This window comes from Cynoglossus semilaevis, chromosome 10 (assembly GCF_000523025.1).
Source record: "Cynoglossus semilaevis isolate Cse_v1.0 chromosome 10, Cse_v1.0, whole genome shotgun sequence".
NCBI classification, from domain to species: Eukaryota; Metazoa; Chordata; class Actinopteri; order Pleuronectiformes; family Cynoglossidae; genus Cynoglossus; species Cynoglossus semilaevis.
The window spans coordinates 1434861-1451063 of NC_024316.1; the positions used below are offsets into that span (position 1 = coordinate 1434861).

General features: G+C 39.1%; 2 protein-coding genes across 9 annotated transcripts in view; one reads left to right on the forward strand and one right to left on the reverse strand.

Annotated features, from left to right (window-relative positions):
• Positions 1–13118, forward strand: part of LOC103384445 (protein NDRG3-like) — a 22306-nt gene extending 9188 nt beyond the window's left edge. For 6 of the 8 annotated variants that reach the window (XM_017035876.2, XM_017035873.2, XM_017035875.2 and 3 more), the window contains 15 exons: positions 5941–6011; positions 6454–6486; positions 6706–6811; positions 6922–7042; positions 7158–7220; positions 7844–7904; positions 8042–8128; positions 8246–8302; positions 8412–8515; positions 8852–8917; positions 9141–9192; positions 9284–9331; positions 10234–10269; positions 10633–10684; positions 11862–13118. In XM_017035876.2, the coding sequence (XP_016891365.1) occupies positions 5941–6011; positions 6454–6486; positions 6706–6811; positions 6922–7042; positions 7158–7220; positions 7844–7904; positions 8042–8128; positions 8246–8302; positions 8412–8515; positions 8852–8917; positions 9141–9192; positions 9284–9331; positions 10234–10269; positions 10633–10684; positions 11862–12037 (1133 nt within the window). In that variant the 3' untranslated portion in view covers positions 12038–13118. Of the gene's footprint in view, positions 1–2358; positions 2576–3425; positions 3446–5940; positions 6012–6453; positions 6487–6705; positions 6812–6921; positions 7043–7157; positions 7221–7843; positions 7905–8041; positions 8129–8245; positions 8303–8411; positions 8516–8851; positions 8918–9140; positions 9193–9283; positions 9332–10233; positions 10270–10632; positions 10685–11861 lie in introns of those variants that run through there. The other 2 variants (XM_008317964.3, XM_008317966.3) reach the window with 2 other exon arrangements.
• Positions 13119–13424: 306 nt separating this feature from the next.
• Positions 13425–15934, reverse strand: rfc2 (replication factor C (activator 1) 2). Its single transcript, XM_008317972.3, has 6 exons — positions 15607–15934; positions 15391–15496; positions 14920–15021; positions 14437–14695; positions 14098–14358; positions 13425–13814 (listed from the first exon to the last, which is right to left on the reverse strand). The coding sequence occupies exons 1-6, from the start codon at positions 15845–15847 to the stop codon at positions 13704–13706; spliced, it is 1080 nt and encodes a 359-aa protein (XP_008316194.1). The 5' UTR covers positions 15848–15934; the 3' UTR covers positions 13425–13703.
• Between the last annotated feature and the right edge of the window lie 269 nt (positions 15935–16203).

The following is a 16203-nucleotide window of genomic DNA, read 5'->3' on the forward strand; positions in this document are numbered from 1 at the left end:
ATTAGTCCTGGAGTCGTGGTCGGACCACACAGGCGCACTGGAGCCTCCTGATCCTTTGTCGCGCCTCCCGGAGCTCAAACAGCGAATCAGACGGCTGCTGCGTGACCTTTGCACTGTCAGACACCTGTCCTATTGTCGCTGAGTCTCGAATCAACACTTAAACTTTGAATCAATTTCAGTCCAACAGTTGGAGCGAAGGGACACGAGGTTGAGGAGTGGAGTGGAGTGAACTTATGCGGGCCGAAGAGAGTGTGAATCTTTTTCTTTTTTCTTTTGCTTTAAAGGTTTCATAAAGGTACAAAAAGCGAATGTGTCTTTAATAGTTTTGTGCTAAAGAGCGCTTCGTTAGCGATTTATTTCTTTTAGCGTTGAGGTTTTTGCGTTTTTACAAAAATAAAGATTAGACTGAATTTACTAAGCGAACTAATAATTTTGTAGCAACCAAATGGGCTAACACACTCCCCCTTGCGTATTATCTAACAACACACACACAGACACACTAGATCAAAGCAACACTCGTGTGATTTATTGCTGCACAATATTTCTGTTGCGTTTGTTGCTTTGAGAATGTGCGGAACATTTGGGAGAGGTTTTTTTTTTTTTTTTTTTTCAAGGACTTCCAGCAGTATTTGTTACATGTTCTTTTGACCTGAGGTGTGCTTTATCAAAACCTGTTCATACAAAAGCATGAATAGAAAAACTGCAGTGAATCATGTCTCCGTTTCTACCACACCAATGAATACGGTCTGTCTTACAATGTCTGACTGTATTTCCATCTAGTAAAAGTCCCGTCAAGAGGAAAGTATAATGAAGTCTCCAGGTCCAAAGGGTCTCGTATCATAAAGAGCACACGCTGTTAAGTTCTGTTTAATTGGATTTTAAGAGATGTGAAGTTGGGAGGCTCTGCTTTTGGCCGAATTGAATTTGAATTCTAATCCGATTCAAAATTTCTGTTTAATCGTGGCATTCTGCAGATAAAAATGTTTTGGTGTCTTAAATGGCTATATATGCACATCAGCAAATCTCATGTTGATTTGTTTTAAAGGAATTTTAAGGAATATTTGACAGAAGTCAAAAATTTGACTAGTCCTCCTTGCCTCGCTTATGTGGGTTGTGTTGGTGATCTTCTATTTGTTGCAGTATTCTCATTATGGTTCAATGGGTCAGAAGATCTGTTTTCACACTAACCAGCTTAGTAACATTTTCTCATATTGGTGTTTGTTTTGTCAGTTTGACTTTTTAAATTTTGTTAGTTTTAATCCTTCATTGCTCAGTTCGTTGCTCTTCACAATTTGTTTTTAGCGTTACGTCAACACCCTACGAGCCCATAATGATGGGTCCTGTGCTGCAAAACAAATAGGTTCAAATGTAAATATTTTTATTTTTTAGTGAGACGGAAGAATTTAAATGTAAAGTTTCAGATTTATTTTATTAAACGCAGTGTAGTTTGATGTTAAAACTGCAGGAGAGGTTCAGAGAAAAAAACAAAGCCTTTAATCTTTTCAACTAGATTAAGGATTGCATTTGGTTCATATTAAGATATACATTTTGTTAAAAAAATATTTCACTGAATAAAAATCTAACTGTTTGAAATGTGTCTTTTTTAAGATGATTTTTTTAAAAAGTTCTAAACCTCTGATTCACGTTGTTTGAAGATATTATTATATAATATAAAATTTCACTTAATTGGGCTGAAAGATATATTTATTTTATATAATTTTTCTTTGCTTGTTAAAACATGAATGACAATTGAATACTTAGATACTTATACTTAGATAATCAGAGCTGTTTAAGTAGATCTTTGTGAGTGTCTTTCTTCAATTCCTGCCAGTATATCAGCATTTTCTTCAACTTAACAGACTAGATTTTAACTAGAAAATTGTTTGATTTCAGATTACGTGTACTTTTTGTGAGATTTTTTTTTTGGTGGTGTGCCGTAGGGTTTTTCCCTAATGATATATACAGCATGTGCCTTGGCTCAAAAAAGGGTTGGAAAACACTGAAATAAGCTATTTATAGGTTTGAAATCTGTTTTTCTTTTAAGGTCTCACATGTAAACAGTTCAAAACTGTATAATTAACTATATGTGGTGAAAAGCTGAAAAGTAAATTAGTTGTATGTGTTTTTGTATGTGCAAAGAAGTTACCATCTGTAGTTTTCGCTAATATTGTTCTTTGTCAAAAGGCTGTAACGTCAATTACATTCAAAATAGCCGTTTTTTTTATCGTTGAAACCGTGCCCGTTCAGTGCGCTGATTTGTTTATTGCCATTGGTGCTGTTCTGTTTAAGTTATTCACAAAAAAGATAATAGTAAAATTACTTAATATTCATATAATATTGGTATATACATTTACGTGTTGACGTATGCGTGACGTGACAACGCCTCCTCACGTCATTGTAAGCGTGTTTCTACCACTGCTAACCTGGTGGAGACCAACTCAGCGGTCATACAGTAACCTCTGTTAACCTCCTGTAACAGCCGACGGAATATAAAACGAACAAATACCCTCATCACCATATTTACTAAAGTAGTGGACAAAGTCAGTTTTACGCTTTCTAACGGCTGCTTCTGAAGGTAAGTGGCTAACAGTTGCTAATGTTCTGTTTGCTTCAGTCTCTGAAAATATGACGGCGAGTTAGCTAATGACTTAGCAAACGGCTAGCCAAGTAACGGCCAACTATCGTTAACTGTGTTTAAAACGGGGTTAGCTTTGTTTACAATATATTTTCTTCAGCTAACTAAAGTGTATATTCGGCAGTGGTGTTGTGTTACAGTTGCGTGAGCTGTGCTGTGCTGTGTGTGTGTGTTGGGGACATTTCCCCGTGTAACAAACATGTTTATTTTTGTGTGTGTGCATATCGTTTATGTACAATGCTAACCTAAGATGCTATAGGGTTTTTTGCTAAAAGTTTCCGACAGTAAACGAAAGCACGAACGTTCTCAATGTCGCGGTTTGAAGTGGATGGTGTGTTTGACCCGTATGTGTGTACGTAGAACTCGACTGAGCTCAGTCATAGCAACCGTTGTTAAGAGTGAGCTCACATTAGCATCACTACTCATTAATTAAGAGGCAGCAGTTTATTCGTGGATTTCTCTGTTTGGCTTTTGTTACCCTCGAGGATCCTCTGTGATTTTTAACCCTTTCTCAGTTCCATCAGTTCTTTTGACCAAATCTAGTGTTACTCTAGGTCCAAGTCACTGCTGACAATAATATCCCAAGTGTGTGTGTGTGTTGACACAGGTTTAAGCTTACATGGGTCAGAGCTTGTCTTCTCAAAGCTACAAAGAGAAGTCTTTAATGTGTGTGTGTGTGTGTGTGTGTGTGTGGGTGGGTGGGTGGATGGCTGGGGCTTTGGATGTCAGCTCCTCATAGAACAACTGAGCATCTGCAGCTCCAACTATTATTATCATCATCAGCAGCACTGCTTGATTGTTCCTCAAACTGTAAGTCGCTTTGGATGAAAATGTTAATGCTAAATGTAATGTAATCTTCATTTGATCTCGCTGCCACATGTCATGTAAGAGGCCAGTTAGAGTTGATGTCGAAGCTGAACTGCTGGTGTTTTGCAAGAAAAAAAAAGAAAAAGAAATCAGTGGTGGATAAACAGACAAATTGATGTACACAATTTAAAATCACATGAAAGGGAAATCATACAGTTATTCTTACAGGGATTGTCCCATTACATTTTTTTTATTAAGTGTAGTGACACTGGGTAACATCTCCTTTCGCTATGATTTCACTAAATATGCAATGAACTGGAAGGCAGTGATGTCTGGGTGGCACCGCTCTGTGTGGAAAAGGGTGACGTGCTGTGTGTTTGTGGGCTCCACCCAAACCACAGGGAGGACACCAAGCAGGAAAATGTCAGTTTTCCCAAGCAGTTAGGTACAAAGTAACTGGACTGTCTTGATTTCTTGAAGACGTTTTCCCTCTCGTCCAAGAAGCATTTATTAACTGGCTGCTGGGAAAAAAATCTACTGTATATGCTTAAAATGGCTGAATACCTAAACATTGAATCATTAGAACAAAACAAACAAGGTGACTACACACTGAACCCAATGGCAGGAAGGTTGTGATCACCAGGGTGAAGGCGTGAACGGTTAGTTGAGTCACACGGTTGGCTGTGCTGCCCTTGAAGTCTGTTCATGTTGTTTGCTGCATGATGATAGAGTTTTCTATGGAATGATCTCAGGACAGTATTTTAGGTTGCTGAAATATGGTGTCTTAAGCTGCCTCTACTTAGTTTCTCTAGATTGACATAAATGTCTCTCTTCACTGCTCTTCAAACTATCTGTCTTATCCAGCAAGAATGTTTACATTTCTACGTCACAAACGTGTCTTTTGGCCGTGACATGTAGATAAGCACCGATGTGCAGTTCAGAGCAGTCCTCACTATACTCTAATTCGTAAACATTGCTTTCTTTATGCTGTGGTGTCTTTAGGGTGTAGTTGTTGTCGTCTGAGGTTTGTGCTGGGTTTGATGTAGTGAAGATGTTTTATTTGTTTGTATTCAAATCTCAACCGTGATTGTGATTGGTTTTATAAATGATCATTTCACTTCAAAGTCGGCCAGCTGGATTCTCACTATGAGTGTCTTCAAAATATCAAATAATTCTTCAATTGGGTCCAACCAGTTCTTTGAGGGCGGAGAGTCCTCTTTACACCATTTCCTAGTGATAGCCTTCTTGGTTGCCGCCATCAATATTTTTTTACCAAATATTAGTCTTTGCGCTGGACAGTTTAGCATGTATTTTCTATTTTGGTTTTACATCATTTTCAAAGTAATCCCGTACTTGCAGATATCTAAAGTGGTTCGAATCATCTAGTCTAAATTCTCTTTTTAATCTTTAGAAATGTTTAATTTTGTCCCTCTCAGTTATTGTGCTTATTGCAGTAATGCCATTTTTACTCCATTGATGGAACCAGTTATCCATAGTCCCGTGTTTAAATTTAGGGTCATTAGCGAACCAACTCCGAATTTTATGCTCGAGCCAAGGGCTCGCAGAAGATCGCAAAAAGTGTTGGTGACAGACAGCAGCCCTGTCTGGTGGATCTTTGCAGCTTGAACCAGTTTATAAGTTTGCCGTTTATTGATAGAGTGTTTTGATTATTTACTGAATCTCGCCTGGTCCTGGTCCCCTTCCGTGCCCTCCGAGACCCCGAATATTCTCACCTTATATTTACAGGACCTGCCCTCTAAGTCAGTTACCTTTGCTTGTAATTTCTTCTGTTCTCTGAGCATTGTCAACAAGGCTTCCTTACCTTCCATATTAAACATCTCAAGATCTTCAATACGTGCCTGAGCATCGTCAAAGTTTTTCTTATGTTCTTGTAGTTCGTCACTGATTGCTTGTAGTTTCTTATTAACATAATCCTTGAAATTTGCAAATTCCTGTCTGATGTTAGTGTTGAGTTGAAATCCACGAGGTCGTGTTTCATATCTTTTTTAAGTTTGCCTATTTCTTTAGTGATATTTGCTAAATATGTATGTAATGATGGCGTCTGCTCTGCGGCTCTTGTCCCTCCGCCATCTTCAGCATCCGAGTTCGTTTCCATTATGAGTTTAGGCTCACTTTGCTGTGTTTTCTGCCTCTTCTCATTCCTAGTGTGAGTCAGTTTGTAATTTGGTTTGTCGTCATTCGGGGCTATTAATTATGATAGTCTAGCCGGAGCTTCTATCTACGCTGCCATCTATTTCGCCGCTCTACTGGAAGTCCCAATGCTAGTTTTTTTTACAGGTCTATTGATAAAAATCCAACTAATAATTGTTAATTAAATATTGTTACTTCCCGAATTTTTCGGACTATAAGGCGTGCCTCCCAACACCCGGAGACTCTGCGTTGTGTTTTTGTATTTGTACATGACGTGAAGTTACAGAAAAAGTTAAGTCCTTTAAAGTCATTGCTTTACTTATCCATAAAGTATTTTTCATACGCAGACAGCGTTCCTGTCATGGAGGAGCTTCACGATGTCCAGCTGACTGAGATCAAACCACTGCTGACTAGTCAGGTGAGTTCTCACATTGGTAAACATTTCAACAATTTGTTCAGTGTCTCAGTGATTGTCCGTGCAGTGGTCTGTACAGTCAGTGATTCAGGAGGTTGTTTTTACACTGGATGCTCTTTCTGACACAACCAAACCGTGGGTGGGCAATTTTCATTTAAACATGTCAATTTTGTAAACAAGGATCCTGTTTTGTGGGAAACGGACAACAAAGCACAACAGGAAACATCACCTATGAGTAAACGTGGTGACAGCTGAATCATCTTAAAAACTGGGTCTGCTTTGGTCTGGTCAATGTTTTGGAATGTAATCACCTGTTAAACCTTGTATATCTTTAAGTTTTTGATCACAGTCAAAGCTGTGTAATGAAGATCACATTCTGAAATAAAATCAAATTGATTACAACTATAACTAACTACTGTAACTTTCCTTTTTTTTTATATTTCAGGGTGGTAGAAATTACCAGGACTTTGACTGTCAGGTATGTTTAGCATCAACATATAAATCTCAATTGTATTTTTATTTTGAGGCAGTGGATCAACAACTACTGTTATTAAAATACACAAGACATTTAAGTAATTTTTAAAATAATTATTTGTTCCTTAAACCGGGAGAATATTGTGTGCTGATGTTTATGTTAGGTACATGTTTCTCTCTTGTCTGCTCTCATGGTCGAGCTCTTCTTTTCTTCTTCTCTCAGGAACATGATGTTGAAACAGCCCACGGTGTTCTGCACGTAACCATGAGGGGAGTTGCCAAGAGCAACCGGCCCACAGTCCTCACCTTCCATGACATTGGGCTGAATCGTAAGGAAACAAACGCACAAACGTGCCCTAAATAAAGAACAATACACACGTGCTTTTATTATATCCTCAGCGGGTTTGTCCGTTTGTGTCCAATGTACGTGTGTCTCCAGATAAGTCCTGCTTCAACAGCCTGTTTAACTACGAGGACATGCAGGAAGTGACGCAGCATTTCTCTGTCGTTCACGTCGACGCTCCGGGACAACAGGAAAATGCTGCTGTGTTTCCGACTGGGTAAAAAAAAAAAAAAAAACAGACGCTTGACCGATGGCAGTTAATAATGTCTAAACTTTAATATTTTAATACCTTCACCTCTACTTAAACCTGCGAACTTTGTGTGTGTTCTCAGATATCAGTATCCCACCATGGATGAACTGGCTGAGATGCTACCATCTGTCCTCACACAGCTGCAGTAAAGTGTCTTCATACTTTTAAACTACTAATCTTTACTGTAATAGACTAGCACCCCACCTGTCTAATCTAAACAGATTATCTCACAAAATCCTCTTGCAATGATTAAGCGTCCACATGATGGCGCCAGAGACCACCGCAAGAGAGGGATTGGGTGTAGAACTCATAACACGAGGTGTTCTCCATGTCATAGTGGATTAGATCAGTGTTTCCCAAACTTTTTTTTTTCTGGGGAACCCGTATAATTTTAAAAGTCACGAACCTTCGCGACCCAAGTTAATAGACATTTTTCGTAAACTCCTGGGAAACCATGATGCAAGACGACCCCAGAAAAAAACCTCTCACGACCCAGTCTTTGGGAAAGAGGGAAAGTGCAATAGACCCCCATATTACATATTACACTAGTATTTTCTAACTAACATATACACTGCGATGTATATGTATAAATTTATTGCAATATATATTGATGATTGTACAATTGCTGTAACCGGCAATACCCAGCCCTGATTACCAGCTGGTTTTTGAATGGCAGTGCTAACTGCATGAACAGGAACAGGGAAGTACATGTAAGGTGTTTAGGTTCGCCTGGTCAATTTACCCTGGTTGTGTATCTGTGTGAATTAGAGTGAAGAGTGTTATAGGGATCGGTGTTGGAGCTGGAGCTAACGTCCTCACAAGACTGGCTGTAAGTTGCTTATTTTTATAGCTTTTGTAGTCATTGTTCTTAATAGAATATAGTAGAGTGCAGAAATAATGGTAACAAATCATAACATTTTAGCTCATTTATTTTTTAATTTTTTTAATTATGTCTCCTCTTTTCAGCTGAATGAGCCCAGTCTGGTTGAAGGGTTAGTTCTGATCAACGTCGACCCCTGCGCCAAAGGATGGATGGACTGGGCCGCGTCCAAGGTAATGCACATAAACATGTCGTCTGTCAATGAAAACTTCCTGTTCTGTTCTCTTGTAGTTTTAAGACACTTTCAGCCACATGTCTCAGAAGTGTTGCGTTTTCTTTGTTTGTGACAGCTGAGTGGATGGACCAGCAACCTGGTGGACATCATTATGGGACATCACTTCAGCACAGTGAGTCACTCAAACACACACACACACGCACCACATACTGTTGGTACAATCTAAGCTCTTGTCTCTCTCTTCACGCCTGCCTTGTTTTTCTTGCTTTTTTTCTTTTTAGGATGAGTTGGCAGAGAATAAGGAGCTGATCCAGACTTACAGACTCCACGTATCTCAGGACATCCCTCAGGAAAATCTGGCCATGTTCTACAACAGCTATGACAGGTACAACCACGCCACCCTGTGGCTGATCACGTGGATTAGAACTAACAATAAATCACTGACATTTTTTTTGCATTATATGAAAAGTGATTATAAAAGACTAATATTTAAATTGGGAATATATTAATATATCAGCAATAAATTCGCATTCCCACTCCCATTTCTGTTGACCCAACTTTCCCGTTAACATATTGTGATAACAAACTTAAGGTTCAGAGATTTTTCGCATCAGTGTTACCTGCAAATCAAAAATTAGGATTTTTTTTTTAAGATGTCAGATTCTGACTCTAAGTAATTAATTTCCATTAACGTATAAATCACTCTTTCTCCTCCCCTCAGTCGCACCGAGTTAGAGATGGAGCGTCCAGTTCCTGGTTTGAATGAAAACACTGTCGTCACACTCAGGTATTGAGAGATCTTTCAACAGCATCAAGGTGTTGGTAATGTCATTGTGTTATTTACTTATTGAAAACCTAATTTAAGAAAACCTAATTTTAAAGATTATTTTCCAATTATTTGAATAGCAGTTTTCACTTGTTTGTCTTCAGTAATTATTCATTTGGACCTCAGAGCCATCAAACACCTTTTACTAAACCTGTTTGACCTCCATCTTACATTTGTGTCACAGATGTCCTGCTCTGCTGGTGGTTGGAGACACATCACCTGCTGTTGATGCTGTGGTAAGAGTTTCGACCGTTGACCGTTATCTTCTCGCATTTAAATAAAATGACTACGACGGTTTAAGCGCAAAATGCGTGTGTTGTTTTGTAGGTGGAGTGTAACTCCAGACTGAACCCGACCAAAACCACCCTGTTGAAGGTTAGTGTTACGAGGCTGTGTCTGTACTTTCATACTTTACACAACAACGTGTTTTAGATTTCTGTTTGTCTTACTCTGACAATCAGAAGTGTTTGTATTAGAGTGAATCATAATAAAGAAAAAAAAATACTTTTAGTGTTTAAGAAGCATTAGAAATAACAGGTAACAAAAAAAGGGAGCAAGGAAATTTGGAAAAAAATGGTTATTGTAGAGCATTGTCACTTAAAAAATATTAAAAATATTGTACATTGCTCTGTGTAATAAAAAAAATTGTCAAGTTAAGAAACTCAGCAGCATTGACTGTATTCTATATTATATATTTTTTACTTTTATACTATGTGTTTAAGTCAATTAAACACATAATGACTTGGCCTTGAGTTTGACACATGTAGAGGAAAAAAGACCAGAATGAATTAAAACATTTACTAAAATGTTTTTTGTTTAGACGTTAAACTATTTTCAGTTTTGTAAACTAAATTGTAAATGTATTTAAATGTATCCTAAGATTCTGGAATTTTTAGGAGGTTTCACTTAAAATTAGTTTTGATGCGACCTGAAATACCTGAAATACTAAAATACCTAGTAAGCAACTACATACGATAACAATAACACTTTTTATGATGAGAAATTATATGGGGGTTAAACATATGGAAAATCTATTGGATGAAAACACACTTAGTAATAATATAAACAAAGTAGAAACTCGACTGTATATATGCAGCCCAATTCCCAATATTTAAGATATTTTAGTAGGATATTTATTATTTTTTTTTTTATTTCTTAATCTTTGACTCTTCAAAAAGAGACGGGGCTTTTGCATTAAACGTGAATAAAAATCAATTTAAAATGGTGAGGTGTGCTATCTGACATGTCTTCGTTTGTGGTGTCTCTGTCTTTGTCAGATGGCAGACTGTGGAGGACTTCCTCAGGTGGTGCAGGTGGGTCTCACACACACTGCAACTTGGAGGTCTTTGTATAATGATTTGCTTTATTTATCAGGCTAAGTCACTTTATCGGGGTGTTCCCGAAAAGTTAAAATAAAAATCTGTGTAAATGAGAGAGATCAAAACAGAAAATACAGTATACATTTGAAATAATCAGTTCTCCATGTGCTGTATAGGCAGAAACACCAATGCAAAAAATGCCACGTTGATTGATTTTCGCACTATTGTCGACAGTGGCCCCGCTTCCTTTTCCCTAGATAGAAAGATGTGCTTAACTTAACAACATTATATGATTAAAATGATCATTTTAAAACAATAAACAGTACAATAAAATTTGTTTTTATGATTCCTTTTCAGCCAGGAAAACTCACTGAAGCCTTCAAGTATTTTGTCCAGGGGATGGGTTACAGTGAGTAAAGATTCATTCCTTAATACTCTCATTGCAGTATTGCATTACAGTATTACAGTTTATTAAGGATTTTCTTTTTTCACATGGTTGTTTAATTAAATATTCTGATTCTGTCAGTTCAGAAAAAATAGGATATAAAAGTTTAAGAAAAAGTGACTTTTTTTTGTTTTTAACTAGGTCGAAATAAACATTTTAATTGTGAAAATAAAAATATGTTGATTAATCATGAATAATTGTGATCAATCAGAGAGTAGCTCTGGCCTGAGAATTCCACTCTAGCCTGTTGAGACGGATGATGAAGATGAAAAAGCTAATGATGTTTTCAGTATTGTTATTTTTTACTTGTTTAAACGTCTCTTTGTGTGTCTGTGTGTCCATGCACCACCCTGATACCCTGAAGTGTAAGTCCCAGTGTGTGGTGTTGTCCAGATTTAAACTCTTGGAACACATTGTGTGTTTGTGTGTGTGTGCGTGCGTGCGGCCTGTGTGTGTGTGTGTGTGTGTGTGGTATTGTTAAAATGTTACTCCTCTTCTTTCTTCCTTTTCTTCTCCTCCGTTTGTCCTTGTCTCCTCCAGTCTCTCATGTTGTCTTTTAACATCCGATCAGCAAATCAGGTATCGGGAATATTTTTTTTGCCTTGGTATTCCTTTGTCTTACTGTTTGAGAACTCATGTCAGTAATGATGAAGCACCTGAGGGGCCGGAGGGCAAGGAGGGGCAATGCTGCCTGTAGAACAACTCTAGTGTTTTAGAAGTAGGTAGCTGGACTGGTTGAAAACTTGTTAACATTCCATCTAAGATACGAGAACCTGTTAATGTGAACCTGGAGACAGGAAGGTCATTTCTAAGTTCAATGAGCAGACGTTGGTCCCCACATTGTCAGGTTCTCTGAATGGAGATATCAACAAGATGACATCAGTTACTATGGTCCAAGAATTGCCTACTTCTAAACATTTAAGAAAATGCAAATGACCTGGACTATTATTTCTATAGTGCACGTGTTTGTTAGTGCATGTCGTCGGTCACACTGATGTTCATTTTACTCCTCAGTGTGAGTGCAGCCGCAGAATCATCCCCAGGTTTGAATCGGCCACGATTCAAACTCGCCTCTTGTCGATTCTAATGCAGGCTGCATTCTAACCTGTCGTCTCCATTTCACCTCTCTGCCGCCCTTTAGTGCCCGCTGTGGGTATGACGCGACTCGTCCGCTCCAGAACACACTCGGCCTCCAGCGTGGGGTCGGCCGACGGCAGCCAGAGACGCGGCACCAGCCAGACGCAGCCCAAAGGCGACAACCTCATCAGCTGTGAACAGACACCGCCGCCCTTCAGCATCACCGAGATGACGGCATAGGAAGCCACTCCGTGTTTGTTTTGTTTTTTTCCCCTCTATCTCCTCCAGCGTTCTAGTGGTAAACGTTCTCTCCAGAGCCGGCCTCCACGACGGTCACTGTGGGCTTTGGTTTCTGTCGAATGCTGATGTGATTCCTGTACTACCGCTGTAGATGTAACATCCAGTCAGGAAGGTTTGTTTTTATTTATTTCCCTCAGATCAGTTTCCACCTCAGTTTGTTCCTGATTTGAGTTTTTTTTTTTTTTTTGACATTGATGTTATTTCGAATCAAAATGATTGTGGTAAGCAGTTGCAACTCTAACATTAAAACAAAAAATTTTGTTTAATTCATTATTTTTCTTTAACATTACACCTTTGATCTCCCCTTCTCTGGTTAGGATTGTAGTGACTAAAATCTTGTCGGCAGCATGATTGTTTTCATCGTGCAGTTGTGGCATGAAAACTGTTCAGTGATGCAGTGACTGTCGTTGGCTTTGCTTTGTCATGTTAGACCAGGGTTGTAAGCTAAGGTCGCTCCCTGACCATCTGAGTCACCTAATTCCAATCACTTACTAGTCCTCCTCGTTTCCTGATTGTTCAATGTCTATTCCTGGTCTGTGGACCAAAGAGCACTTTTCCTTCTTCATTTCATATCCATTTCTTTAAACCTTTTAGCGTTTTGTAGAATCAGTGAATATGGGTTTTTTTGGGTTTTTTTTTAAACAAGTGAACAATTTGAAGTCACCTGACACACTTATTTAGTGTCCGGAAAGAAGTCGATGTCACTGCGTGCAGCTTCCACGTAGCCTAACAGTCAGGGTATCCCCTACTGGATGACAGGAAAAATACATCCAGAGCAGGAAGTATAAATGCTAGTTAGATTTTTTTTTTTTTTGGTTGTGGCCTTGTTGACAAATATATTTATAACTAATGATGAAAAACCATAGTTATATATTTGATTGTGATGAAGTGAATGTAACAACTGGTACAGTTTTATCTTTGTTCACTGGACTTTCTGCAGGTTTGTATTTAAGTGTTTTGTTTGTTCTACAACTTTTACTGTTAATGGTTTGAAATGAATTAAAGTTTATCGATGAAGAAACACGTTTTCTCATCTCGATTTTGCTGTTTTCTACGCCACAAATGGTTTCTAGCCTATCTCCATTTTGTCATGCATAACTGCTTTAGATAATCTCGTTCATCTTTCCCATAGAAATACACATAGTTTCACATAGTTTTTTTTACTTTTTTGTGAGTAAAATTCTGCCTCACTTTCTTTCCCATTTCAGGATTTAATTTGATGTCTTTATCTCTATTTCTCTGCTCAGTGGCATATTAAAACGTGTAACTTCCACCTGTTTAATTGGTGTAAAAAATGCTGAACACAAAGGAAAACTAGGTAATTATATACAGATGGGTTTTGTCTTTATATTCTTTCTCAAAGTACTTTTATTTCAAAGCTGTATATTCTTGAACATTTACATCAAAGATTCCACTTGGGACTATCAAAACAGGAGTTGCGGATTTTGTTTTGCTTTACACAATTGTGCCTCTAGAGGGAGACACCGAGTCTCTGATGTGAAACAAGTGCAACAGATAAATCTAGTCTGTCATCTCGAAGAGTGGAGTACGGAGCATCAGTTACCAGGAGGACCATCGTAAAGTACCTACAATAGCAGGTAAAGCCTCAGCTGGCAGGGGGCGCCAACGTCTTGTTGCAAAGCCGAGCCACCAGTCCAGCCATCTGCAGCAGAGAGTTGACTCCTTCGGCCACTCGCATATGAGTGTAGCCGATCTCCTGTGGTAAGAGACAAGCAGTTTATCATGAACTATACGGCGTTGGAAGTTTGATTTGAAACAGATTTACGTTGATGTCATTTTACACTGTTTTTTTTTTAGTTGTTTGGTTGGTCCTGCTGCGTACAGTCCAGATTTGTTCTTCTTCGGATTCTTGTGAAATTAATAATTCAAATATAAATGTGACTTGTATGTTTTTCCTGTCACTCATCCTCCATGTACAACCCACATTTCATTGTAAACCAGCCTTTGCAGTACTGAAAGTGAGCAGAGCTAATTTTCACCTTTATGAATTCCAGTTTGAGATACTCCGCCATGTTGTAGGTCTTACAGACCCTGAAGATGTTTCCGATGATGTCCTCAGGAGAATAGCCCAGTGCCCACAGCTGCTCCACCACTTTATACGCCTGGTCGATGTTTCCCTCCACGCAGTGTCCCAGCATGCTTTTAACCATCAGCGGGTGAGGCTCATCACACACCTTGAACACGTTTTCACTACTGATGTAACCAAAGCCGGCGTGCGTGGACTGTAAGTTGTTCAACGCCTGAAAAGAAGGGGAAAAAGACGATGATGTTCTGTGAGTTCTAGGTTAGCTCCGCATTTTCAACTCCACCCCCTTTACCTGTCTCATGTCTCCCTGTGCAGTGAAAATGACTGCCTCCAGGCCATCATCGGACACGGACAAACGCTCCCTTTCCACCACATCCTGCAGCCGTGCCAGGATCTGTCCGTCCGTCAGTTTGGAGTAACGCAGCACAGCGCAGCGAGACTGTATTGGCTCGATGATTTTGTCAGAGGCGTTGCATGCAAGAGCAAAACGAGTCGTCTTCGAGTAGATCTCCATGATCCTCCTCAGCGCCTGCTGAGCACCATCGGTCATACTGTCAAGGTAAGAAAACAAAGATGCTATGGCAGTGCTTTTCAACCGTGGGCTCAGGACCCCGTGCGCAGTCACCAGGAATTCGAATAGGGTCGTCTAATCCACTACGGTCTGCTAGCAAAATAATAAAGATGTATAACTTGCAGCTGGTTTTGAAGAATTGGTAACAGTGATAATAAATCACAAAGTCAATTAATCGCCATGTTTAGAGAGCCATCATCCTACCTGTCAGCCTCATCCAGGATGATGATTTTATGTCGTCCTTTGGGCAACGTGACTTTCTGTTGTGCAAACATCTTGATTTTGTTCCTCACCACATCTATACCCCTGCGGACAGGACATAGATTTCACCTAACTGTTGGAAAATTGTTGTAATTGGTGTGTGAAGGACAATTTATTCAGAAAAGAGAGCTGACATTCTAGTTGTTTCTCATTAATGTTACTGTGTCATCATTTAAATCAAACAGGGACGTCAACAAAGAAATACGTAGACTAGCATGCTTGACAAAAAATAAAACATTCCTCATTAGGAAAGGTTCTGAAAACCCTAATATTAGCATAAAAAATAAAACATTCCTCATGTTCTGTAAAGGTTCTGAAAACCCTAATATTAGCAAGTACATGATGTTTAGTGTTTATAAGAAAGTTAAAAAAACTTCCTAAACATCTGTTTTTTGTATTGCTAATATGCTTTACCTGTCGTTGGAAGCATTCAGCTCCAGTACAGCCTCCTTCATAGACGCTCCCAACAATGCTCGAGCTAAACACAGAATGCTGGTGGTTTTTCCTGTGCCTGGAGGACCTGTATTAACGTTCACATGACCAATGAGTGCACTCTTCACAAACAAACAAAATTTAGGTTTTGATATTTTTGCGGTTTTCGTTTGAAACAAATCAAAAACACACAAATACCTGCAATAATGATGTTTGGCACGTTTCCCTCTCTGGAGAAAACCTCCAAGCGGCGCACAGTCTCCTCGTTGCCCACGATCTCGTCCAGTTTCAGGGGCCGGTATTTCTCCACCCACGGAACTTCGTAGGATGCAGAACCTCCCGAGCTCGTAGACGGAGCATCCGAGACTTCTGCGCTCTCCTTCACTCCACTCCGTAGTGGCTTCTGAGTACTCTCAGCCTCCGCCATATCCACGTCCATGACACCAGTTTCCTTTCTACGTGATCCCGCCAACAGTGTTTTCCGCCGTGTAACTGCTACAGCCAGCCCACATCTGATTGGCCAAGAGCTTATTGGTCAATACGATGGTTGGCTGAGGGAAACCTACGTACTACATCCGGAAACACACGAAGACCCTCCCCTAAATGTCTGTGATTGGTTATTTGTTTATGGCTTCAATTAATTGATTTTTTTTTTTTACAGGACTGAAGCATTTTCAATTTTGACAAGAGTGAAAATCACGGTAAATATATATCTACAAATCAAACTATGCTGTGTGATTTTGGAATAGCTTGTGACATACAAAATACAACCCATTTTTAATGGGTTTTTTTAAC

Bases quoted from the DNA above. Each gene is read 5' to 3' on its own strand.
- rfc2 (XM_008317972.3), bottom strand. From the start codon at position 15,847: ATGGACGTGGATATGGCGGAGGCTGAGAGTACTCAGAAGCCACTACGG. The intron at 14,696-14,919 runs GTAGGATGATGG...TTACCTTGACAG, and splicing joins ATCCTGGATGAGGCTGACAG to TATGACCGATGGTGCTCAGC. The intron at 14,359-14,436 runs GTAAAGGGGGTG...CCTTCTTTTCAG, and splicing joins CACAGGGAGACATGAGACAG to GCGTTGAACAACTTACAGTC.